Raw genomic sequence first — 27491 nt, 5'->3', positions numbered from 1 at the left:
AGTATTTCAACAATAAAAAATAAAATACTAGTTTTTTAAACACAAGTTTGGGAGATTTAGTATTTTTCTTTGATTTTGTAATACAAGTTTATGTCTGTCTTTTTCTTGTTAAAATATGTTAATTTTAGACTAACGTAAAGGTTGACAGACATTGGCCGGAGATCTAATTGTTGACATGGGCCGGAGAGGGAAAGATTGAAAAATGTGATGGAAGGGTGTGTCTGCCACATCAGCATAGCATGTCAGCAGATTCAAGGCAATTAGAGGAGCCACGTCAGTAACCAGTCAACAGAGACTGGGATCTGGGACAAACAAATCAGTCAAATCAACCAGAACTCTGAATTGGGACAAGGAGCAAAGCTCATGGGATAGGATATCAGAGATTGGCCTATGGAAGAAACCATAGCCTCATCATCAATGATTCTTCACCAGAGACAAACTTAGTCACCCAAGTTACTATGATTATGTTAATAATGTTGAAGAGAAATTAGTAACATGGACAAGGTAAGGTATGTTTGCAAGAGATCTGAATGATAAAGGAGCCATAAAAAACACTTATTTTTCTCCCGACATTAACTATTTAAAATCCATTAATGAAGCCAAATGAAATGAATTCACATACAAGACAAATATTATGCACCCCACCACTCTCCTTCATCCATCTCATGCACTACAATGGAAGATTTTAACCAAGAGTGAAATATATAGGACATGATTGGGGCTAGCTTAAGAAGATGCAACACTAAAAAGTAAGAAAGATGATTCAATCCTTTCTTTTTGCTGGCCTTTTCAATTCAACTGCAAATAATTTGTACAACAAACAGTGAAATCCGAACCTAGGTGGACCAAAAATCAGAGAATTATGGAAGAATCAAAGCTGACAAACAAAAGCCTAATAACATAAATTCATCGCCTTGGTTTGGTTCTGAAACCCGCTGAAGGGAAAAAAAAATGCCCTGTCACCCTACAAAGGGAGAACATAACAAAAATCAACGGTAAATCAATACATATTCAAAGCTTATGTATCATTCCTGTTCCTACACAACACAAATCCAATACCTTCTTCAGTTAACTCTATAACCCAATCTCAACATCCCTACCACCTGATCCTCCTTCATTCAACAACTCCTGCATCGTACCAAAATGTAAAACAACTATATTAAATCAAGCAAAGATTAAAAAGACAGGGTCACTCAAACTTAAATTAATGTAGGAGATCCATGCCATGATATGATCAAAATAATGTACATAAATGAGAGGCAACACTGTTCAAGTTGAACAAGGTTGTAACACATTGAAAGAATCAAAAGGCAGCAGGAACTAACCTGTGAATTCACATTAAGCCTAGCTCCCTCGTTGAAGAAACCAGCTCTTCTTGTTTCAACAGCTGGGTCAGAGGAGGTTTCACTCTTGTCAACCTTCTTGGATCCAAGGTGACTTTTTCTGAGACCCAGAAAGCCTTTCCACCGAGTGGAGGAGCCTTTGGGGGGTCTGAGAGAGAAATCTTGGTAGCCCTCATCATCATCATCATCGTCCACGAGTAGCTCTTCCCTGAGAGTGGTGGTGGCCCTCTTGGTATCCTTGAAGGGCAACAACCTTCCTTTGAAGAAAAGCTCATCAGCACTCATCATTGAGTAGTTGGTGACAGAAAACTCGAAGTCTGAGGATACTGCAGGAGCCTCTGATCTGCTGGCGCTGCTGTGTTCCTGCTTTGTGGCTTGCTGAGCATCCACAAAGTCGTTCGAGAAAGAAATTCTGGGACTCACTGGAGCGCAGTGATGATGGTGATGGCGACCCTTGTGCTCCGAGTTGTACATCTCTAAGCATGCCATGAGACCAAGAATAACAACATGGAAATTATAAGAGTGCAAAACGGATCGATATGTGATGTGAAGCACAACCAAAGAGCCTATTAAATTCTACTTGGGACCCCTCTCACTGTTACATCTTACAACCCACTCTAACATGTTTCTATTTATATTCACTAATCTCATCTTCTCTTATTAATCTCGATACTATCTTCTAAGAATATCTTAAATGAAAAAAAAACAGATTTATTGTCTTCAAATGCATAGTTATTACTTAGAAAACAAAATAAAAAGACTAATAAGAGGAAATCATCGGAGGATTTAACATAGACCTTTACTATACGAATTATTCATTTAAGATATATAGTTTTGACGTTATTCATTTATATATAGATCAAATATACATTATTGATTGATGTTATACGAAAAGATAGTTGTTTAAAATTGATAAAGAAAGCATAGATATAAGAGTGTGGAGAAGTTTAAAATTTGATAGAGATTTTGATCTGGTTTGAATTAAACTTACATTAAATGGAAGTGTGGTGTGTTGTCACAAGATGTTAATTTAGCGTTCAATAGAAGGAATGTACTGTCTCTCGAGTTACACCAGCTCACTCTTTGGGAGTAAGTGAAGGCGCTGAAACTGCCAACAGAGGTCATTTTCTTTTGTTTCTTTCTTTTACCCCACGGGTAACTGATGCAAAGATTGCCTTTTTAGGCCAATACCTTTGGCTTCATGTTTATTAAATGATAAACAAAGTTTTGGGAAGATTCTAAGAACTTGCACTTGAAACGATGTCATTTCAACATCCAATGCATAAGCATAGTAAGAAAACACATACTCACATTTTCTTTTGGGTAATAAAATTTATTTGGTTGTATGATTGTATTGGCTAAAGAAATTTATTTAACATGTGTATTGTTGTCTTGTTATGAAGTGATGAGACGGTGGTCCATGGAAGAAGGCGAAGCAGTTAAAAAGGTGAAATGGTGATGGTTAATTGAATACAGAAGGGTGAAAAACATAAATGAGTGTGTTAAAAAAGGGAGGTTTGGGAGATGGGAAGTGGAAAGAGTAAGCATTTGTGGTAGAGAAAGCGACAGCATTGAGGGTTTGAGGAGGGTTAAATGCTTTGAATGTTTTGAGCTAAGTTTAAAGGGGTGGCAGCACAGTGACTCAGAGGCACAGTGGCAGAGTTACAGCTTACAGAGAGGGCCAGCATGCATGCACAGCTATGCCATTTGACCATGCTTTGACTCCCAAAGTAAAAAGCACGTTATGTGCTGGCGATACTGACGGATCAAACTCACCACGTGACCCGGGATATTGCCTTTCAATTTAATAGCAAATTTAACCCTAACTAAAAACCCTACCATTCAAATAATAATTATTATTATTATATCAGTACATACATGCCACTTAATGTTAGACCTGAATTTACTACTCATAAACAACATTTGAGAAGATGGGATTGGAATTTTTCTAACTCAACCCACCTACAGGCCTTAAATAAAGATCACTTCATGCCATTTTTTTCTCCTCCCATTCTCATTTCAAATTCTACATTTTGGTAATTTTCTAAAAATTTACTAAAGTCAGAAGTCACCCTCATACGTACAACTTCATATTAAAAAAAATTGTGAGGAAATTGATCGCTTCAAATTTTCTTTTCCGGATTAACAAGTAATTAATTAAGTTACAACTTTTAATAAAAATTGAACTAGTTAGTGATCATGGATAAGATTACTTTAATTTTTTTCTAAGTTTTCATATTTATGATGACTTTAATCGTTTCTTTAAGTCTTAGCAACTTCGACCTTTATATACTTCAATAGTTTTTTACCTTTTTATTTTATGAATTTTTATATATTTAAAATTTAAATATTTTCATTAAAATTTCAAAAATAAAATCTTATAACTATAATATTGTTATTTTTTTTATTTTTGAAATAATGTTTGCGTATTTACTTTTTTAATATGTTTTTACTTTTTTATGATAATTTTTTTACAATATTTTTAAATTAGATTTAATATATTCACTTTTGTTAATGTAGCTTAAAAGTTGAAATAATTTATGGACAATATCCAAAAATATGTTTTTATTTTAAAAATAACATTCATATTTAAGCATACATAAATATGTAATATAAATATTAAAAGTATTCAAATTATTAATTATGACAATATTAATAGTTAATAAAAGCATTTAAATTCTAAAATTTGTAATTAATGGGAAGACTTGTCACACTTGTTCATCAACATTTATATCTCCTAATTACAAAAATGTAAACTCAACTTAAAGAGTTTCTATTGTTTCTAAATCTATAAAAACTAATCTCTCTATTCTTAAGTTTGAATGCATATATAAGTTATATGATTTATATAAGAGTTTGAATAACTAAACAAAAAGCAGTATCAATGAGTTTAAAAATTGACAGAAATCATATATCGATCTTTCTATATGATTGCAAACAATTCAAAAAGGTGTGCTTAACACAATAATCCAATATATTGATAGCCCTTACATAGTCATGGATGCAAAATCCTTGGTGTTATATCATAAACAAGTTTTTTGGTTTTTTAAGTCATGCATTGAATAATTCAAATATTTCAAGTCAATTATTTGAATGGATCATACTTTTCTAACCACCAAATATAAAATTACTTTATTATTGTAATTGTATAAGATGAAAACCGAAACATTTTTTCCTTGGTATTTTCAATTGTTGATGGTGAAACATTAAACATACTGATATGGTTTTTCACCTTTTGGGACAATACGTATCACCTTAATAAAACTTATACTTGACCACTGATAAAGGCACAACTATATTATTACTCTTAAATTCTAAAGAAGTTGGTTATGATATTGAAAATCCATAATAGTTTACTCGTTAGACATATTGTCTCAAACTTGAACACAAATTTCAAAAACATAGAGTTGTAGAGACAAGTCAACAACATAGACACTCATACATTTTCACTTCCACATAAATCCTTACATGTAAATTTTTTAGATTCATCAACTAATTTACTCTTTTTTATCACACAAGTTACAAGGTAAAACAACATATATAAAAATAATGTAGTAAGAAATTATTTTATTATAATATAACATATATATTTCATGATAAATCTTATCTCCCTTTGCAAGTATTATTCAGAGATTTGTAACGATTGAACAAAGGCCAGCATGGAATATTGCTCTTTAATACACAAATTTTTGAACAACAATGTCATCCATTATCACCTTTTTTGTTGATTTTTTTCACTTGCTATATTTCATTCATACTCCCGAGTCTTATGATTTGAGTCTGAGAGCTAACATGCTCTTATAACTTTCCATTACAGATAAGGAAGAATTGTTCTAAAACCAACTTTAATAAAAAAAATAATGTTCAATTTTACCTCTATGAAAAAATTGAATAAAAATTTGTCTTAAAAAAATGGTAAGCCTAAAGTTGTCACTCAATTGGAAAGATAGGGTGACATAAACTTGAAGCAATGTTATCAAAAGGAAGACAACTTTAGTAATAGTTTGTTGTGAAGAAAAGTCACTCATTTGGTGACTTCTTTGTGCCTTTCATTTAACCAAAAATGCCACTCCTTTTGTCATTATGTTAATACTTGAAGTTTGGATGAAAAATGTAATATTGAAATTGAATTTGGTCATTCTGCTAACCATCACAACTTTAGTTTAGTGGTGGAGAACAAACACTCGTTTTATTTCCACTAGCAAAATAGTTTTCTTTAAAAATAATAATTTTGGTATTTTCATGCTTTATTGTTATTTTGATAATCCACAAAAGGACAATCACAGTGACATATGTCATACACTTTTTTTCGTTACACATTTCATCGTTTGCAACTGAAGGAGATTATTAGTTAATCATAATGCAATTACCATTAACCTTAACCTGTTGTCATGAAATTACCAAATGTTTGTGTGGCAGTTTCATGGACTCTTTACCATATTGAGACACTCATACATATTAATGTCTATCATATATTTTGCAACCATCAAGTTGATGAAGTTGAGATAAGTTGGCCTTCAAGAGACTATTCCTCAAATCCTGTTAAACTTATATCAACTACATAAAGAAAATATAAAAGGAATAACAAATAGATATTAACCTCAAGTGTAATGAGTTTCAAAAATACAGAATATGTGTTTATATGTCACGGACAGTCACTACTATAATGGTGATGTGAGTTTATAATCTTATACTTTGTTTCGATATTTTTATGTCAAACTTATTTAACATTTATATTTATTAATAATATGATACACCACATGAGCATCTATATCTCACACCACAACGTAAGTATCAACATGATTGGGTTTTTTTAAAGTGCTAACCAACATCGACATTAATATGTTGATCACTCTAATCTTTAACCTTTTTATTTATCCGATTTTATGGACCACTGTCATAAGCTACCTCGTCGGTCCACATTCAGCAAGTTCTTTACACAATATTTTTTTGTCTTATTCAAATCTTTTTTTCGTCACTATGAAATATATTTATCATATTTTCTATGACACCATTGTCACAAAACTATTCAACACATACACATGTTATTATCAATCTACTTTGCCTACACAAATGTCTAGTCACATGTCATTGATGAAGACAAAGATAATAAGCTACAATGGGCATGATCATAACATAAAAAAGAAAGCTCAATAATCTACACACTAACATGCAAACAGCAACCATATTAAAAAGTCAGAAGACAAACTAGCTGACCAACATGTGAAATAACCTTTCACAAATAATTTGATTATACCATTTAGTTTGAAATTTTACTTTATATGTGTATCCAATAATAAATTCCACTTTGTTTTTAAATATTTGTCATAATTTAATTCAATTTTTATTTCAAATTTGAAGTGACGTGAGCTCATCTCAATGTAGCAAGTCTAAATTAAAATTTATCATTTAAAATAACTTATTACTATATCAAAAACACCAAACATTATTTTAAAAAATAACACTATTATATATAACTAGGAAATAAAATTAAGATAGTCGCAAATGATGAAACTTAAATTCAAAAGTTAAAATTATCACAAACAGTGTAATAGTTGAAAAGAATTAGGAAGCTAAATGAGAAGTTCTTAGTAAAAATTAAAAATATGTACTTGTTATTATGATGAAGTTGCAGAACCATATATCTTTGTAAAATTTGAAAGAAGTAGCTAGCGAAATGATTAAATTGATATAAGAATTCCAAGTGATGAAGTTTGTGGATATAAAAAAAGGGTGATCGGATTAAGTGGGCATTTGAATCTGCTTCCCTGTTCCTAGTCACTCGCTCTTCGTGCCGTGCACATACTGTAAGGAATCACATGGGCTCTCGCAGAAACCCTTCCCTTCCTAAGCTAGACCAACTCTGTCCTTCGCCAACTCATACAAATGTTTGTATCTTTAACACGTAAACTTTTCTCCACAGGGACCCAATGCCCTTCTGCTTTTCCCAATCATACGGACCAAACCAGACAACAACAATAATGTTCAAAACTTCTAATCATGGCCCCTAATAACTTACTAATACACTTCTTCCTATTCATTCTCTGTACTTCGAACAACGTAGGAGAGGTTACAATGTTAGATGGAAGTAGAACTAAGGTAGTCCAGGAGCAACAAGATGGTGAAGATGCAGTAAACGCCAAAGGCTGACAGGGTTCAAAAATATTTTAACTTGGAACATGGTTGTCACTCACGTGCTTCCGAACCTTTCCAAGTGGCCACCCTAATGGGGTTATGCCACGTGGTTCATTTGCACAAATAATAGCCTTCCAAAATACAGCAGTCAAAACATAATCAACAAATTTTTAAAGAGTTAAAAAGGCTGTTGGAATTGGCCTCAGAAGCTGCATCCCAGGTCTTGGTCTCCCATCTGGTTAACAATTACTTGCATCTTATTGGTTGGACTACTACCTCAAACCCAGCTTTAAATTTCTTTTGACTCTTCAATTTATTGTTAATGCTCATTTTCCAATGCCAGATCACAAGAAACAACGGCTAAGTCAATGAAAAAAAGAAAAAAAAGAAAAAAGAGTTTGGTTCTGTGTATGTATATAAAAGTTAGACTGTGCTTTTAAAAATGTTTTGTAGGATTTTGAGGTGTGAAATGAAGAAGGAAAAATTAGTAGTTTCAAGATAAAATTTTACGATTTCTGTGTTTGGCTTTGGAAAGATCGTTGTTTGTTTTGAGCATCTGAAAGAGCTTTTGAAAAGCATGCCTAAATATAAAGTAATCTGGTGCACATTGAATTCATAACTGAAAAAGAAATTGAGTAAATGTTATAGAAATAGCTGATGGTCTTTCTCATAAGTTTCGTGAATGAAATCTATGTTTTGGGAAGGTTGAAATGTGAGTATTATTGTATCTTGGAAAGATGAAATTAGGTTGGAGTAAAGAAATAGCATAAATTGGAGTACATTCACCAAAATGAAGAATCTTGAGCAGTCTTCTCTTATTTCTTTTTCCGTATGCACACGGATTGTACATAGATAGAATAAAACGCCACGATAAGCGATATATATGCTTTCAGATTTCAAAACTCACACGCTCACCTTGCTGTATACAGATAATAATCAGATAACTGTTCTCTCTTCTTATGGGTATAATTCAAAGCAACGCTCTGCTAGAAATTTACTTAGAAAATAAGTAAGAATAAAATATGTTCTATCTTTCAAGTTTTTGTAATATCATTAAATTTAATCCTTGCTTATTTCAATTATCACAAAATTTTAAAACTAATATTTATCATCACTAATTACATTTAATTTATCTCTATATATTCTCGCTTTAAATTTGTTTATATCTTTAGCATTTATTTTATTCTCTGTTTCAATGAGTGTTTGCTTTATCTTGAAAATATGCTTTGATAAGGAAGAAGAATCTTTATAATTATTTTTTCTAAGCATTAGAGACGTATGGGTATATGATATGGATAAATTCGCACTGATTTAAATTACACCGACTATAACGTATTTAATAACTCTCTATACAATGTGATATTTTACAATCTGGTTGTTGAATCCAAAGTACATATTACTTTGATTACACGTGTTAACTTTTTATATGATGTGATTTTGTACTATGGTTGAACCAAAATTACATAGTATTTTTATCACATGTGTCAAGTTTGATGAGAAATGAACAATAACAGGATGATATTTTGTCCCATATGTACGCCTTATAAGGGTGAGCTAACGTTATCCTGTAGCTCTTCAAGATTATTCGATTATCATAAGGTGATCAAACTTTCTTGATAAAGTATCAATACATTTCCAATCACTTGCAACTTAATCATTTTCTCTTTAAGATTTTCACTGTGTTCATCATCGTTTCAACTTAGATATAATATATTCATTCATTACATAGTTATTCTTTATTGATATAAGTTCATATTGTCATTGCAAATATTAAAATACATGACCTATTAATATGTATGGAAACTAGCTAAGCCGGACCCACTTTTAGAAGATCAAATATTGAGTGCAATAAAATGAGATGCAGAGAGTGACTATGTTGCTACGAATCAAAGTTGTTATTTTAATCTCTTTAATAATTAATAAGTAATTTATATGTGACTCCTGATTTTGTGGTGGATCACAATAAATTATTTTTACATAAATAATATATTTAATTTTGACTTTGTTTTACATAAATTTCTCTGTAAATATTTACATATGGAAGGAATATAAAATGTAAATATTTATAAGACAAAATTAACTTATATACAAATTAAAAATATATATTTGAAGAAAACAATGTAAAAATACTTTTATAAAATACAAAATCTATTAATTTGTTAACCTTGTATATGTAAACTAGTTGGTCCAATCCACTCTTAAAAAATCATATGGGGATGGACTAGAACCATATGTATTGTCATTCCTAATTGAATAAAAGTTATTTTAACACCTTTAATACTAATAAATGATTTACTTAACTTTTGATTTTTGTGGTTGACCACGATGAATTATTAACATAAATAATTTATTTAATTTTAGATTTTTTTAGATAAATTTCTTTATGAATATTTATATAAATAAAAAATGAAAGTAGTATAATATACAAATACTTTTTTAAGATAAAAATAACTTATAAACAAATTAAAAATATACATTTGAATAAAGTAGTATAAAAAGACTTTTATTAAATAATTTATTTAATTTTGAATCTTTTTGGAGATAAAATTCTTTATAACTATTTATATAAGTAAAAAATGAAAGTAGAACTATAAGATAAAATTAATTTATTAACAAATTAAAAATTTACATTTGAAGAAAGAAATATAAAAAAACATTTATAAAAGAAAAGACTAATGTAAATATGTAAACTACTTGGTTCCAACCCACTTTTAAAGGATCAAATGTACGATGGACCAGAACAGAGGGACTCACATGTTGTCGCTCCTAAGTAAATCAAAGTTATTTTAAATTTAACACCTTTAAAATAACTTTATTAAATTTATTAAAAGAAACTCGAATGACCAAATACAAATCAACAAATTCTTCAATTAAGAGGGATTGAAGTTGTGCATTGTGAGACCCCATTAAAAACACACTCAAAAACCCCAAGTAGTGGGATCCATGTGCCAAGAAGTGAGTGAGTGTCTCAGTTAGTGGAGAACAGGTGGCTGCAGGAGAGTGACCGTTCGTTTTGGGCGACGACAGTATTTAAGGCCAAATTTCAAATGTCGTGCCACTTCTTTGCATGCCTTTCTTCTTCCCCAACCTGCTGAAACCATTTTCTCCTTTTTCTCTCTAAAATCTCTTTCTTCTCTCTAAGAAAACCTCACCATTTCTTCTTCGGATCACCTCTTAGGCACCGCTGGAACATTCTCGACGTCAAGAGCTTCCATTTAAACCAATCGGTTTGTGATTCTGAGCTGGTGAGTTCTTTCTCTTTAAGCACGTTCATTTAAGACTCACATGCAACCCTCTAGTTCTGGTCGCCTGAGTGGGTAATATTATTCTGAGTGTTTCTGGTTTTCTATGTGGTTCAGTATTCCTAAAACGTGGCCGTCGGACTTTAAGTCTTTGGTAGTAGGGAGCTCTAATTCTGCATAGTTGAGCGTTCGGTTATGTGTCGAGGTAAGGGAAGCTTATATAAGTTAATTTAGCTTGTTGTGTTGAATGTTTGTATGCTTGCATGATATGTTTGATTATTTGATGAGTATGAAATGTGATTGTACTGCTGGTTTGGACGTGTGTATGGACTTATGATATACGCTGTGAACTGAGTTGGAATAGAGTTTAATTTTCGAACCATAGTATTCTGAGCAAAGGTGATAGTATGGTCGAGCGTCATTAGCAAGCGTTCGGTCTTTCTTGGGAGTGCATGGTCTTACTTGAATTATCATGCGTTAGGGATATTGTTTAAGAGTCTTTCTGTAATATGATATAAGAATAGGTAAACTCTAACCGAGAGTTTGTATTCATCGTTCAGTTTTCGTTGAGCGTCCGCTCATGTTAAGTTTTTCTTTAGACTTCCTAAACAGTTTAGTTAAATGTGTTATATACTACTTAAGGTCGTAGACATTATTGTTCTTTTCATTCAGAATAAGTGGTGGCTCAATTGTGTATATATATATATATATATTCATTCGTTTTCTGTGAGTTTATTAGCGATCGATCTTTGACCAATCTTTCAGTTTTAGTAGCGCTCGTTCCTGATAAGCACTTGGTCTTGGACCAGCGCTCGTTCAAAAGTGTTCGGTTTCTACAGGGCTCGGTCTTAAACCAAGCGTTGGGTCTTGTTTTCTGTAATATAGTATTACTGTGCTTAGAATCAGAGTCTTTATTCAAACTAGATAGCGTTCGTTAATTCATAGTTTCTCATCATTACTATTATTTAGTATAAGTCAGTTTGGTCTTTAAAAGGTGTTCGGCCTAGAGTCTTAGTACTCGGCCTAGGCTTCGTGGCGTCCGGTTTGAACTCTTAGGAGTTTGTTTATTAAAGTAGATGAGTAGCGCTCAGTCTGGTTAGTTTCTAAGAAGCGTTATTCTAGTCGTACTTGGGTTATGATAAGAGTGTATGATCTTATTTCCTTTGAATGTATGGATGGTTAAGTATGAGAAAAATTTAGATGTGATGTGTATGAAATAGTTGATTATGAATGAGTATTCTAGGGAGGAATATCTTAGAAAGTGGTTATTGATTGGTAAAGTATGAATGTGGGCAAAGCTTAGCGGGCGTTCATCCTGATATTCCATGATTACTCGTTCTCATGTAGAGAGGAGTAAGTCACGTGTGGGAATGACAGGAGGTCCTAGTCCATAAGGTTAACTTGGACGGAACGGATCAACCTTGGGTGGCAGCTGTTGAGGGTATTCCAGTTACTACATCACCTGGGTGCACGAACGTCGTAGCTACACAGGATTTATACAGTCCGGACAGTCAGATTCATGTGGTCGTTATTTGCATGTATGGATGTATGAATTATGATGTGGTCGTTGTTGGTTTTGTTATGAATGTTGTATGTTGTGATTGAATAAATTAAATTACATAAGCTTACCCTGTTTATTATTTTTGTATGTGTTGTGCATCCTGTCGTTGTCCTGTTGCAATGATCATCCGTGTGGATGTGAGCAGAAGGAGAAGAGTTGCTGGAAGAAGTATTGGAAGACGCGGCAGAAGTGAAGACCGAACCTTAGGGACGTTCAGTCTGTTATTAGCTTTATATGTTGTAAGACCGTTCGATATAATTTATTTTGTACACCGTTCAGTCTAGTAGTAGTTAGCGTACGTTTTTAAATTCCCTGTTATTATGTAAGGTCGTCCGGCCATAATAGTATCTCGTTCTGTGTAGAACTGATCTGTAGTATTGTTAATATGTGATGATTCTCGTATATGGTTTTACACTGTATTTTTGGGATGTTACATGCATTGATAAAAATTAAATTATAACTAATAAAATAAAGTATTAGAAACTCATAGAGAGATTGATTATCTCTCACACACCAAACCAAATTTAGCTTATATTCTTAGTGTGGCTGACAGTTTAGCTTATATAATATGTAACAAAGGTAAGAAAAAATTTACATGAAATATGAAAGTCTTGGTTAATTATCTCAAGAGAAGACTAAATTTGTCAAATTTAATTTTGGTACAAGTTATGCTTTGTGTCACTCTTTATGTTGTAAGGTTACGAAAATATAACTCGATACATACTGAAATAGATGATCTTATACTTATGATTTGCCTACTTTTGAACGAGAATGAAAGTCATAATAGACATGATAGATTGCCTATTTGATTTAGATGTGTTCCAAATAAATCGTTCTTAATATAGATGTGTAATCTTTTCCTAATGCTCGATTACATATTTTTGTTAAACATAAATAATCTTTTTGTCTTATTTTACTTTATATTTTCCTTCTTGTTTATCTTAAAGTTATTCCTAGAATCAAAAACTTTAAAATCACTTTACTACAAGAAAATAAGTAATTATCAATAGAATAATTCTTTGATAATCCCCTACTAACATTATTTGCAAGTCTTGTTGAGAGATTTAGTCTTTCAATAAGAAAAAGAACATGTTGTCAATTCAAACATACTCTTATGTAATTAAAGATATATTTTTTCAATTTAAAATTTCCAACTTCTTATTGTTTTTTTAGTTATATATTTTAGAGTTTATGATAAAACTAATAGTGGAATAACTTTAAAACTTTACAAAACAAAAAAGTAATAAAAACTCTTTAATTTAATAGAATTTTGATACTTTTTTATCTTTTTAAATTAGATATTTCAATTAATGAATTATGAATTGAAAATTAATTAACTTTTTTTTGTTATGATTTTGATTAACACTATGACTTTGTTGGGTTTAGATAAAAGAATATCAATAAATAACCAAATTTATATAGAATTAAAATAAATTTACTTCATTAACTAAAACAAGTTTGGAAGCCTAAAATTCAAAGGATGACAAAATGAGTTAGTCATCACGTTTGAATTTGATCTATTACTAGCCTGACTTGACCTGACTTGAAATGTGTTGAAATTGATAACTTAATCTACCACTAAACGAGTAAGTGGGATGGTCGCCACTTATCATCAATGTAGTGAGTTAAATGATGGATTTTGGCAAGCCTCCAAATCCAAACACCAATTGAGTGTCAGGTTCGAAAACTTTCTCCCTTTGAGGCTTTCCATCCATTGTTGGCCGAGTTAGTTTAATAGTCACATCTCAATGAGTCCTCGCAGGTTAGAAAGAACAATGTTATTGATCCATATAGCATTATGCCTTTTAGTTTTCTCACCTCTTTCACTAATGGTAATAACAAATCATGGTAGTCCAGGATGTACAGTGTAGTGTTCCAAGCCCACCCTAATCCTTATAGAAGCCTCAACCTTAGCAAAATCATCAATGTAGTGTTCCAAGCACAACCAGAAAAAATGGTGATACGTCAAATCAAGGGAAAAATCATAAAGCATGACAAATCAAACGAAGAGAAACAAACATGGTGGCGTGCCTCTTTGCTTTATGTGTGATCTGTCCGTCTAAAAAGATGGGGTGGGTTCAACGCTTTAACCTAGCCCATATACTTCTTATCGGGTTGGCGAACTGACCTGTCAAGCCTGCCTCAATTTGTCATTCTTGACTAAAAGAATAAAAGAAATGTACTTGAGACTATAAGGTGGATATAGTGAAAAATTAAAATCAAAATTCTTTTTCATATATATGCTTACATTTATTAAATAAAGTCATTCGCAAAGAAAAATATTAATAAGAAAGAAATGCTAATATTTTTTATTTCAAAAATTGAATTATCTTGTAAACAAAGTGTAGTGTATGTTAAGATCGGACGGTCTCATTAATCAAGAACACCTAGTGAAATGGTCGGTCAAGTAACATGAACTGAATGATCAACCATAAAAGAGAATTAAGACTAAGGATGATTATCTTCAAACAAAGCACGACCATTACCAGTTGAGTTGGAATTTGGTCAGCACTAATCCAAAACTCATTATCAAATCTATAAATACAGGTTTGAAGTATTAAGGTAGATTGGTTACATTTAATACACATTTATTGCTAGATTGTTGAACCTATACTGACTTGCTTGATTGTCCTATACTGATTTTGGTAGAGTATATTCTATAAGTAACCTTCTAGTAGGACAACGGTGACCCGAGCGAAGTAAATGACAAATAAATATTGACCCATGCAAGGAGTTGAATGTTCGAAGTTTGAAAACTAGTTAACCTTGACCCTATAAACCAAAAACAAAGTATTATATAAAATAAAATTATTTTTTAAAAGCCAAACTCATCCGAAAAATAAGTTTGAAAGTATTTTTAAGGGAATATATCACTCGTATTTCACCTGTTTTACAATAGAAAAAACAAAAATATGAATTATATTTTTAAAATATCTTCCGAGGGACATCAAGTGTTAATAACCAAATATATTGGAAAGTTTGGAAACAAAATAGAACGCGCGGTTCTAATTTTTTTACTTTAGATTTTTTTTAACTTTGTTTGCTTGGCAGTAGTATTTCGCTAACTATCAATGAAAAACAATAAATAAATAAAATTTTGAATTTATTATAAAGTATAAAAAACAACTCCTTTCGGCTTATACGTATAACACGGAATATCCTTCTCCAAAGGATAGAATTGTCAAAATGAGTTACAACTCGCGGGTCAATCTGATCCACTACGGGTTCGAACTGAGTTGATGAATTTGAAAAAAATGTACTTTTTTATATGGGTCAATTTTCAACTCAACTTATTTAAACTCGGCTCATCCGGATTGAAGCTTGTGGTGAGCTAGATTGGCTTACCAACCCACCTAATTTTATTTTATTAATTTATTATCTTATGAAATCCTAAAAAATATCATGTGGTTCATTATACATGAGTTATATTGTATTTTTTTTATTATTTTGAATTATCTTGAGTTTAACATCATTTTGGGATGAAATTTATTTATATTTGAATTACAAAAAGTTTATAATTTTTTTATTTAAAAAATTGTAATTAAGTGAGTTAGTGAGTCAACTCGTTTAACTCACCAATTCATAGTGGGTCAAGACGGGTTATAATTTTTTTAGCTCATTAATAAAATAGTCGAATTAGGTTGACTATAATATATTTAGTGGATTTAATAAATATAATATTTTAAATAACTCCAGTAATAAAATATTTTAATGAAATTAATAATAATAGGGTTAAATATGTTTTTAATCCCTAAACTATTGGCCGTTTCTGGTTTTTGTCCATCTTTCAAAGTAAGGTACAATTTGGTCCTCATTTAGCAACAAATGAGGACTAAAACCAAAATTCCGAGGACTAAAACGAACGTTTCGAAAAGAATGAGGACCAAATTGTACCTTACTTTGAAAGAGGGACGAAAACCAGAAACGACCAATAGTTTAGAGACTAAAAACATATTTAACCCATAATAATATAAAAAGTTATTGTAACAAAAGTTACCCCGTGACACAAGACCACAAGATCTGAGGAGTTTTCGAATCATGAATAATACTAAAGTGAAATTGGTGAGTAAGTCATGCGATAAAAATCAATTGATTCAATCAGTTGAACTTGAATCAGAAACCGATTATTCATAGTTTGCTCTATTTTTATGCTGTCATACTTATTTTATTTGTGTTTCATCGATCCTCAAAATCTGTGCTATTTTTTCTGTTTCGGTTATACTCAGGGATTTCCTTAGCAACTTTAAATCTGGTTTTTGCTGAAAGAGATCACGTCTAACAACAAAACAACATATTTAGAAAAATCAAGGAGAAAATAGCTTTTTGTTCATGGCAAGAGAAAATACAAATACATAGATTAACTAAGAAGATCAATGGTACAAAGTTGCAACCTAAGTTGCAGAGGAAAAGGCAGACACATATGATCACTTAGGTGAGTTTCTTGCCACTCATCATCATCCTCATAAACTCATTCAAGTCTATAAAGCCATCACCATTTCCATCTACTCCCATCACCATTTTCTTACAAGCACTGAGGCTGCAACTCTCTCCTAGGCTTTTCAGAACATGTGACAATTCCTCGGCACTAATTTTCCCATCTCCATTCAGATCAAACACTTGGAAAGCACTCTTGATCTCCGTTTCCTTCACCCTTTCCTCTACGTTGAACATTTCCATGAACTCTTTGAAATCAATGGAGCCATCTCCATCAGAGTCCATCACCTCAAAAGACTCCACAGCCTCAGTGCCTCCAATTCCCCACCCCATTGTCCTCATAGCTGCTTTGTACTCTTCAAGGGAAATCTTGCCATCTTTGTTGGTGTCAAACTTCTCAAACACCCATTTCATTTCCTCTGATCTTGGCTGAAAATTGCATCCCATATTTGATGTCTGGTTTGATTTGTAGTTGTTGCTGTTTGGGGCTGGACTTTTGGATTGAGAGGAGTTCCTCAAAGAGCTACTATGGTGAAACTCAAGGAAACTCAATTTCGACATGGCCTGTGTTCTGGGACTAAGAAACATGCGAATGTTTATGTTTGATATTGGTACAACTAAGGTTATGATTTGCATGTATATATAAGCTATGAGGTTTTTGTTTTTGAGAGGTAGAGTGGTAGAATTGAAATTGTGTGCATTCTAGTTAACGCGTTGAGGTGACTCTTTATTTAATCTTGGTGTTGGTAGATATTCTCTGGAGGCTAAAATTCGAAAAAAGTTTGGTGGATCAAGCATTGATTCAGTAGACATGGTGGGCTAAAAGACGATTAATGTGGTTCAAATTGAATGAAAAGATCCTTTGAGGTGGATTATCCATCTTTTGGGGAAACCGCGTATCCACCACCATGCCCCATTTACAAAGTTGAACCTTTATCATATGCTTAGTCACCATGATTCCGCTTCTTCATCAACAGTATGTCTCTTTCATTTATGCGCTTCTTGTTTCCACTCCATTCTTAAAAAAAGTAAAATAAAATTGTGTTCAACGTAATATTTCAAAAATATTGTTACTATTTATAAATATTTATTATCCGTTGATAGTAAATAGTGTATATTTTAATAGTAGTTTATAAATAGGTTAGTGTGAATAATAGTATTTGTATATATGGATATTTATTATTAAAAAAATTAAAATTTAATTTATATATTATTAAGTTAAATTTAATTAAAATTTAATTTTAATTTATATTAATTTTTTTAAAATTTATTTTTAAAATTTTTAAAATATTTATTAAAATATTCGTAAATATTTCTTAAACAAAACGGATAATTAATTGATTTTTTTGTTGTAAATCAAGTAATAAATAAACACGATCCGTATCTAGAGGTGTCAACTTGATCTATGACTTATAGGTGAGCACTAACTTATTCTTGAAAAAACCCATTTTAAGAAACCCTTCAAGTGGGGTAAAAAAAAAGCTCAACCCTCAAAATCCCTCTCAAGTGGGTTAGGGTCAAAGTTAAAGTGGAGTGTTACTTCCTCCACCACCACACACTACTTCCTATACCTTTAATTTTTTCAATTCCAAAAATATCCTTATTTACTTTTACCCTTTACTTTTTTAACTTTTTCTTAACACCCTAATTTTTACTCTTTTATTCACTCAACCGCACACCACACCCCCACCCCCACACTATTACTTTCTCTCTTCCTCTCTTATTCTCCTCTTTCTCTTTCCCCAATTTTCCATCTTCCTTTTTTCCTAATTTACCATTTCCATCAAGGTTCTCTTCTCCTTTGCTTGGTTCGTGTTGGTGCTTGGTTGGTGGTGGGTTCGTGATGTTGCTTGATTCATGGTGGGTTCTTGGTGTTGTGGAGTTTGGTGCTTCCTTTGTTGTTGTCTCTGATCCAGGTTAGTGATTCCATATACGCCTCTGTTTTGTGTTAAACGAAGAAGAAGAGAAATGTCAAAGGGTACAACGGATATGGGACATTCGTTGAGCCTTCAACGGATGTCCCATATCCGTGTTGAAGCCTTTCAACGTTTTGGGTGTTTTCTTCCGTTGAAGGTCCAACGGATCTCCCATATCTGTTGACGCCTTAGGGTTTCGTTTTCTTGTTTTTTTAGGTTATTAATTTAATTTTATTTAGGTTGTTAATTTTTTTTAATTTAATATGTTTTGTAGTATTATTTATTTATAAATAAAGTGTTTGTAAAAAAAAACATGGAAAACTGAACGAATTCTTTTTATTTTTTACTTTTTAGTTTATTAATTTATTGATTTGTAAATTAATTTTTAGATACTTTTAAAGTTAAGTAATTATATTTTAATTATAATTATATTTTAAGTAAATTATGTATTTATAATTAAATTAATTTTGTTTTATTAATGAATTAATTATTATTAATTTAATTAAAGTTAGTTGATTTTGTTTCGAATTGCTTTATTTTTAAAGAAGAACAGTTACCGAAAAAAGGAAAAGAAGAGGAATTTGAATTCGGTGAAAACCATTAATGAGATGGTTGAAAGTTCGAGAAAGTTAAAATTTTTAACCACCGTATTAAATATGGAAGAGCAAAAGAGGAATGGAGAGGTGCATGAAACATTGTGTGGTGGTGGAGGAAGTAATACTTTTTGAGTTCTCATATATTAAATAAAATATATAATTTTATATTTTTATATTATATTTATATATATAAAAACTTTCATATATATATATATATATAGAGAGAGAGAGAGATATGAAAGAAAAAACTGTACTGCAAGTGAGTCCCTGAAGCTGTAGACACATGACTTTATATATATATATATATATATATATATAATATAGGTTTGTATCATAATGTTTTACCTTGTATGAATTTGACAGTTCTCACTTAATGCATCTGAGTCTTTTAGAGGGATTCCTGGAGAAAGAAGATATTGTAGAGTTTGGTAAAATAATTCTCAAAGCCTTGTAATTTAGAAAAGTTGAAGAACTTAAATAATGAAAAGAAAGAAAAGGAGATGTGCGAACTCAAAAGTGTGTTTAGAATAGAAGAAAACTTACAGATTGTGTTGCACTAAGCTGATCTAAGAAAATGAGTTTTTGAAGAGGATGAGACTGAGATTTTTTGTTTTATCAATTTCCACTGGATTTTGCAAAGCACGCAATTGATATTGACTTTGGAAAAGAAAAAAAAGAAGATGAAAAGAGAGAGAAAGAATAGAAAAGACTTTTGTGAGAAATAGTTGTTATAATGGATACGTGGGTAAAGACCAAAGATAAATTTTATTAAAAATCATACTTCACTATTAATTATTAATTATAAATTTATCGATATTGAGTAATTAAAGATTAAGAAATTGTTTAATAATATATAAATTTTTGTCAAAAATATTATTTTAATTACTTAAATAAGATTTAAAAATGTATATCAATAAAAGAAAATTAAATTGAATCAAAAAAATCGGAGAGAAAAAATTGGTTATTATTTACTTAGCAAGTTATCACTTCTAAAAAAAGTCTATGGAATTTTTGTAAATATTTTGTTCTTTAGGACTTTTTTTGAGAGTTTCTTCCTCACCACCCCAAGTACTCCTTACACCTGCACACATTTTTTTATTTCAAAAATACCCTATGTTAATTTAATTTTATTTGTCTTTTTTAAAATCCTAAATCTCCCTACACCCCTTCACCTGCCACGTCAGCTTTCCCTTCTACACAGAAACCTTAATTCTATCACCATCAACCTTGTCGTCGTTGCCATCAATCTTGTCATCGCCAAACCCTATCTCCACCACCATCAACCTCGTCGTCAGTCGCAAGCCTCCATGGCCACCACCATTAGAACCGCAAATCACCGTCATCTTCAACCATCACCGCGAATCCTCCATTGACACCGTCAAAACCCTAGCGTCACCATAATCCTCACCACCAGTCCTCAGCGAGCCGCCTCCGTCATTAACGCACCAGTGCCTCTCCATGAGCTACTCGCACTAGGGCGTACCACAAGAACCACTTTGTGTCGTCATCCAACCATCTACAGCGACGAGATCATCTTCTTCACTAGAAATCTCCATTGCGAAACCTTCACCAACCTAAATCACTCTGCTACGCGAGTGTCTTCTTCTCCATCATCTCCTTCCTCGTGTCTTCATCTTTAACCTTGCACTCAGAAAAATCAGCCCAAGAACCCCAAATCAAACCCAAAACAAAACCCTAAAAACCCAATGTCGTCGCTGCGACTCACGAGACCTACAAGAAGAAACCAGAGCAAACCAAAAACCCAATCGCCCTTGTGACGGTCAGGATTGACGAGAAGAAGGTCGGGGTTGGGACGTTGTTTTCGCCATTGAGCAGTGTCTCCGACGTTGGAAAGTCGCCGAAATTAAGAGGGTCGCTGGAGAAAGAGGAGCGACCAGTGAAGTTTTCTCTGACGCTGATGAAGAAGGAGATTGAGGAGGATTTCATAAATTTGAGGAGGAGACCCTTTTCCCTGGTCAGTGGTTATCGGAGGTTAGTGCTGATTGCTACAAGGTTCCTGATGAAGCTGAGACTGGCAAGGTATGCACAATTCGTTTACAAAGTTTTCTATTTTCTATTTGCTTTAATAACTTTGCTCGTTCGATTGATTGGATTGTGATTTGTATTTTGTGTGTGGGGTTTGATTTGGAAGAGGTAGCATTGAGGTTGGTGAAAGGCACTTTGATGTTGGTTGCGAAGGATGCATATGAGGCTGATGGGGGATTTCATGGATGGTTGAAATTGGTGGTGTTTCCCAGGAGCAGTTAGTGTTGTATCTTAATATACTTTAAGAATCCAACGCATATTCATATTTGTTTAAATATTACTGAAGGGTAAAATAGAAATTGGAAGGTGTAGGGAGCAGTATGTGGTGGTAGAGAGAGTAACTCTCAGACTTTTTCTATAGGGGGACTTTTTTGTCCTACGGATTTTTCTGGCTCTAACCTACGTAGGTCAGGACCAAACTATGTAACGGGGCCAAATTGACGAGTCTATTTGTATGATCCATTGTTATATTTGTATAGTATAAATTATTTCTAGTAACTTAATAATCTAGCTAATACTTTATTTGATTAATTTATAAGTTTATTATAAAATTATTTAGTAAAAAAAATATTTTACTTTAAAAGCTTTTAAGTGGTTGAACTAGTTTTGATCTTAGAATTACTCATATATAATGATTTTAATAACCATTGTTTATATTTATGATATTTTCTATTCTCTTTAATTTCCTCTAATTAATTATTATTTATTTTAATTTAATAAAAGAAATTAATTATTATTATTTTTAGTATTTATTGGTTTATATTTAAAATATTTTATGTAATTAAATTAAATCATGTTTAGTATTATAAATTCAAACAGCTAATATTGTATTACATGATTCTTTGTAAATATTACACATAATGAAAATTATAAAAAGAAATAATTTAACGTTACTTTGAATTATGAAATAAAAAATTTAATTTTTAGAAATAAATAAAACCTAAATTTGATTTATATTTATCAAATCAATTTGTTTAAATAAAATAATTTGTCCAGAACAAAAGAAAAAACACATACAACTCTTAAAAAATAAATAGAAGTAATGAAAATGTTAATAAAAATTTAATTATTTTAAAAGAATAATTAGAGTTACTAATAATATATTTAAAAAAATATTTTATTTAGATAGTAAAACTTAAATAATTATATCATTTTATGCTATATTTATTAGATTTAGGTTAGCTATAATAGTTTTTATACCCATAATATGTTTGCTTTCATAGAAAAAATCTCAAATTTTCTCGCTAAATTTAAACCAGTAAATTAAACTTTTGGATTTTCTTTTTCTTAAAAGAATTCACTATTTCATAAATTAGTAAGGTTTCCATGTTATTTAATGGGTTAATAACTAGAAAATTTGTTGTCTGGGAAACAAATATGTTGAAATAATACCAAGTGTTTAACCTTTTTTATACAAAAAATATCGATTATTCAATAATAAAAAATATGCATGACTCACTGAATTAAAAAATAATCACTATACAACAGTACAAAAAAATATTAGATAATAATCAATTTTAACAACAAAAAATAATTAGTCACTACAATAACAAATTTACATATCAATTTATAAATTAAAAATTATTGGTAACTAAAATAATTTATATTATAAATAAAAAAATATAATTATTTTTTAAATTAGTAACTAAATTAATTTTTATTATAAATTAGTCTCTAATCAATAACATTAATTACCAAAATTTTAACTGAAAATTTTTGGTCTTTAAATTTATCTCTAATTAATTAAAGACCAATTTTAGTTATAAAAGTTTTAATTGCTAATAATTTTTAGTTTATAAATTAGTATTTAGTTACAATATTGACTAATTACCTTTTGTCATTAAAATTGATCATTATTTAAGAAATATTTTGTAGTATAAAAAATATAACATAAGGTGCTAAACTAAATGATGATATTTTGTCACATATAGTTGTCATTACTGTGATACTTTGATGATTTTGAGAATGAGATATCATGACATATTTTAATATTTAATAGTTTTTATTTTTTATTTTTTAAATTAAAGAGTTAGAATGTATGGTTAAAAATAAATTTAAAAAGCGTAATAATGTCTTTGATTTTTTATTGTGCTAAATTTTTTTAATAATATTAATGGTACACTTAAAAATTAAAGTATATTTATATTTTTAGAGGAAGTTGAGGTAAATGTATTATTAGTTTTTTAATTGTTTTTGGGAATGCATACTTCTGCTGAGTTTTTAGGAATCATCAATGTTTTAAAGCATGCTAGAGGTACAGGACTTGGGAAAAGTGCTTTCAGAGACTGGTTGAAGAATGATTTTACTTTTAAAAGAAGATGAGATCGATACTCTTTTTTTGTAAGCTTCTACAATCTAAAGATTCTCCTAAGAGAAAGTTTTGTAATAAGAAGTTATTTACTTTGGTTTTAATTCATAGCGAACATTATAAACAACTTAGTCTTTTAACTTTATTTATTTATTTAGATTTTTTTTCATAATATTATGTTTAATGTGGTTTCTCTTATATTCTTGGTTTGTAGAAAATATATACAACTCTTGACAATAGAATATATAATTAATTGTGAACAAAAGGATATTATTAGTTATTTTTGTCAAATCGTGTAACGTTCTTTTGTTAATAATTAAGTTATGACAAGAATAATTGAATCTGTTTGTTAGTTTGAATCTTTACAAATATTTCAATCTTAAACTTTAACTCCTGTAAATATAATATACAATTTTTTAAAGTAGTTTTAAATTAATTACCTATTATACCTTTTTAGTCTTCTTATTTTAATATATGTATTTGTGTGTCATAATATGTTCTTTTTCTTTTAATATAACTAATTTTTCTATCTTCATGTTAATTAAATTAATAATATAATTGGAAAAAAAATATTATTTAAAAAAATATCACAATTAATTTTTTTTTAGAAAATTATCATTTGGGGTTAAGTTTCAAGATAATTATAAGAAAAGTTATGAACTAATTAGATGAGAATACAATACAAGTTTGACAATGTCAGGACCTCAACTATTATTTCTAGATATATTATATTTAATAAATAACTGATTATAAGTAAATATCGTGCTATAAAATATAATACATGGTGAAATTATTACATTTCAAAATAAGGGATAATGTATTAACATATCAGTTAGGAATATTATGATGGTATATTTGACTTTTATTTTGAAACATGTTTTTTAAGTCAATATTTTAATAATCAAAATGTAATATATGTTTTGATATATATATATATATATATATATAATAATTATTTGTTCATAATAAATTGTAATAGATAGATATATATCTATTACATGATAACTATAATATTTAATAATACCATTTAAGTTACTTGCTTATTATATTAAATAAATAATTTAATCAGTCAATACATTATAAGCAAAGTTCATTCTCGAATAATATTCAATACTTAATTAAGATATTTAATTTTTTCCAATAAAATACCTATTAAATTTATAAAATATATTATATTTATAAGATTTAATTGTTTTTAAAAATTCAATACATAATAAAACAATAAAGATAATATTAAATATTATATTTATTAAATATGATATTTTTTCATTCAATATAGCAAAATGAAATTGAAATTAAATTTCATATGTAACACTTGTACATGTATTCAACTTTATATTACTAATTGGTATAGACATAAATATATTTTATTTATATCACTGAAAAAATAAATTATATTATATTAAAATACAATTATTCAGTGTATATTGGTTGTCCTTGTTATCTCTGTCTTCCCCAGAACAGTTAATGAAGAAAAAAAGTGTAAAATAAGTTATGTCTAAGAATCTTTTCCTGTTTTTTTTTTAATTCACAAGTCCAAAAGGAAAAATCTGCTTTTGTTGGGCCTTGAAGGAAGTCCAGTGGATATATGAAACTAAAGTACGCACTTTTATTGAAAATTTCAAAGGTTGACAGAGTAATCTCATTGGAAGAGACTACTTAGACACAAACAGAAAGACCTGAACTTAATTGAAACAAAGTTGTCCACATAACACAACATTGGACATAAAACAGAGGAAACACTCAAACAGTACTAGAAACACACAGGAAAAACATCATTATTAACTAAAACATCACCACCAAAGGTTGTTTTAGAAACACTCAGAAGCAGCTGCTTCAACATCTTCATTGTTTTCTCCATTGATCTCTCCCATTCCACCTGTTAACTTCTTCGCCCTATTTGCTTGCTCCTTCCAATCAGTTCGTGTCAATGCAATCACCATAGCAATAGCACACACTATCTGAGCCGACAGAAGGCCCAGAAAGAGGCCCAACAAGCCCAAATGAAAGCCGAAGCACAGGAAAAGACCCACAGGCAAGCCCACACCATAAAATGATAGAAAGTTTATTTTGGCACCCAAAGCAGGCCTAGCACTCCCACTTAGCATCCCACAAATTGTAGTCTGAGGACAGTTCCCAAGCTCACACAGACCCACAATGGGCAATGTTGTTGAGAGCAGAGACAGAACAGCTTCATCGTCGGTAAAGATTAGTCCCCAGACATTGCTCGCAGACACCATCACCAACATAGCCACAATGGCTGTGAAACAAGAACATAGCAAAGCAGTGTAGGATGATGCCTTGGCCTTGTTAGGCCTATTGGCACCGAGTTCATTCCCTACTTTTGTTGAAACAGCCAAACCTAATGCATAAGGAAAATTATACATAAATGAAGTGGCCTGGATTATTATTCCATAGGTGGATACATTATCTGCAGCATTCTCTAGGAGCCCTGAAAAGAGTACCAATAACTCATACCACCACCACTCCAAACAAACGGATAAACAACTTGGGGCTCCTTGACCAAGAATAGGCTTCCAGTGATTAAAGCACTGCCATGACCAACCCTGCCAAGATTGAGAACAAACCCCAGAGAACCATATGTAAAGCAAAAGGACAATTATAAAGCTTAGATTGGTGAAGGCTCCAACCAAGGAAATCCCTTGAATTCCCAAACCAAAATTTTGAATCACCACATAACTCATAAATGCATGCAGCATTAGAGTAAAAGTTGCAGTGAACATGAGAGGGAGGGTCACACCTTGGGTTCTCAAGAAAATTTTCAGAGGGCTGATTAGGGACTGACAAAGTAGGTCAGGGATAGAGTATGCAAGATAGGTGGCCGCAATGGATGAGATGGTGGGATCTTGGCCGAATAACAGAAGGAGGGATTCAAAGTTGAGCCATAAGGCTGAAATGGGTATGCATGTGATGATCAGAATGCTGATGGTGCATTGGAGGGTTTCCCCAACAAGGTTCCATTTTCGGGCCCCACAAGCTTGAGAGGATATACCTTCCATACCTGTTGCAAGGCCAGAAATCACAGAATAACCCGTGATGTTGGCCATGCCAATGGCTAGGCTTCCACCAGCTAATGTATTTTTACCTAGCTTCCCCAAGAAATGCATGGATATTGCAGACTTTCCATAGGTTAGAAGCCCAGTGGCGATTGTTGGGATGGCAATGGCATACAAGTCTTTTATTTCCTCCACCACCTGCGAAAGAAGAAAACATTATTTGCATGCAGATGCACTACAAAGAAGAACACATAAGCAATATTCAAGGTTAAACACCTAAATCTGAAATCATAGAGGATCCGCTCCTCCCACTATCAGTTTCATTATTTGCATGCAAAACATATAAACAAAATTCAAGGTTAAACAACTAACCTGTGGAATCCTAGCAGATCCGCTCCTCTCACTGACAGTATCACTATCATTCAACCCATTGACCTTATTTTCTCCGCCATCAGAGTAATTTGACAAAAGAGGACTAGAACCTGGATGACTCTCAGTCATGGTGCTAGCTCTTTGCTTTGAAGAGATCTGTCGAAAGAAAAACATTACTTTCTCGTAAATGGGTCTGAGAGAGAAAATCATTTTGAATCTAGTACTTCTTTTCAATCAAGAATGCATGTTATATAGAAGATGAGTCTCGCTTTTTATACACCTGTATTCACAAACTTCTGCATGTTGCTCTTCTAGGTCTGTCCATGGTGTCACTCAGGAATATTTTCTTTTCTTCCCTCTCTCTTCGAGGGGGCTCAGGTAAATGGACCAGAAATGGACGTGTGTGGGGAAAGATAAGGATGCGAAGAAGATGCCTGTATCAATTCTTGTCCTATTGATAAGGCATTACAAATATTGTTTGGAGCAGTCTCCACAAAGTACAAATGCCAAAGCATATGTAT

General features: G+C 31.3%; 3 protein-coding genes across 3 annotated transcripts; all 3 read right to left on the bottom strand.

Annotated features, from left to right (window-relative positions):
• Positions 1-750: 750 nt before the first annotated feature.
• LOC108322098 (uncharacterized) lies at positions 751-1964 on the bottom strand. The gene is made up of 3 exons (XM_017554076.2): positions 1326-1964; positions 1060-1128; positions 751-964 (listed from the first exon to the last, which is right to left on the bottom strand). The coding sequence occupies exons 1-2, from the start codon at positions 1830-1832 to the stop codon at positions 1075-1077; spliced, it is 561 nt and encodes a 186-aa protein (XP_017409565.1). The 5' UTR covers positions 1833-1964; the 3' UTR covers positions 751-964; positions 1060-1074.
• A 14611-nt stretch (positions 1965-16575) lies between these two features.
• LOC108322097 (calmodulin-like protein 30) lies at positions 16576-17417 on the bottom strand. The gene has a single exon (XM_017554075.2). The coding sequence runs from the start codon at positions 17349-17351 to the stop codon at positions 16710-16712; it is 642 nt and encodes a 213-aa protein (XP_017409564.1). The 5' UTR covers positions 17352-17417; the 3' UTR covers positions 16576-16709.
• A 7749-nt stretch (positions 17418-25166) lies between these two features.
• LOC108322096 (protein DETOXIFICATION 49) lies at positions 25167-27227 on the bottom strand. Its single transcript, XM_017554073.2, has 2 exons — positions 26971-27227; positions 25167-26796 (listed from the first exon to the last, which is right to left on the bottom strand). Exons 1-2 carry the CDS (start codon positions 27178-27180, stop codon positions 25393-25395), a joined length of 1614 nt encoding a protein of 537 aa, XP_017409562.1. The 5' UTR covers positions 27181-27227; the 3' UTR covers positions 25167-25392.
• Between the last annotated feature and the right edge of the window lie 264 nt (positions 27228-27491).

Source organism: Vigna angularis, chromosome 1 (genome assembly GCF_016808095.1).
Source record: "Vigna angularis cultivar LongXiaoDou No.4 chromosome 1, ASM1680809v1, whole genome shotgun sequence".
NCBI classification, from domain to species: domain Eukaryota; kingdom Viridiplantae; phylum Streptophyta; class Magnoliopsida; order Fabales; family Fabaceae; genus Vigna; species Vigna angularis.
The sequence above is the reverse complement of the archived record's forward strand: the minus strand, read 5'-3'. Positions and strand labels throughout refer to the sequence as shown.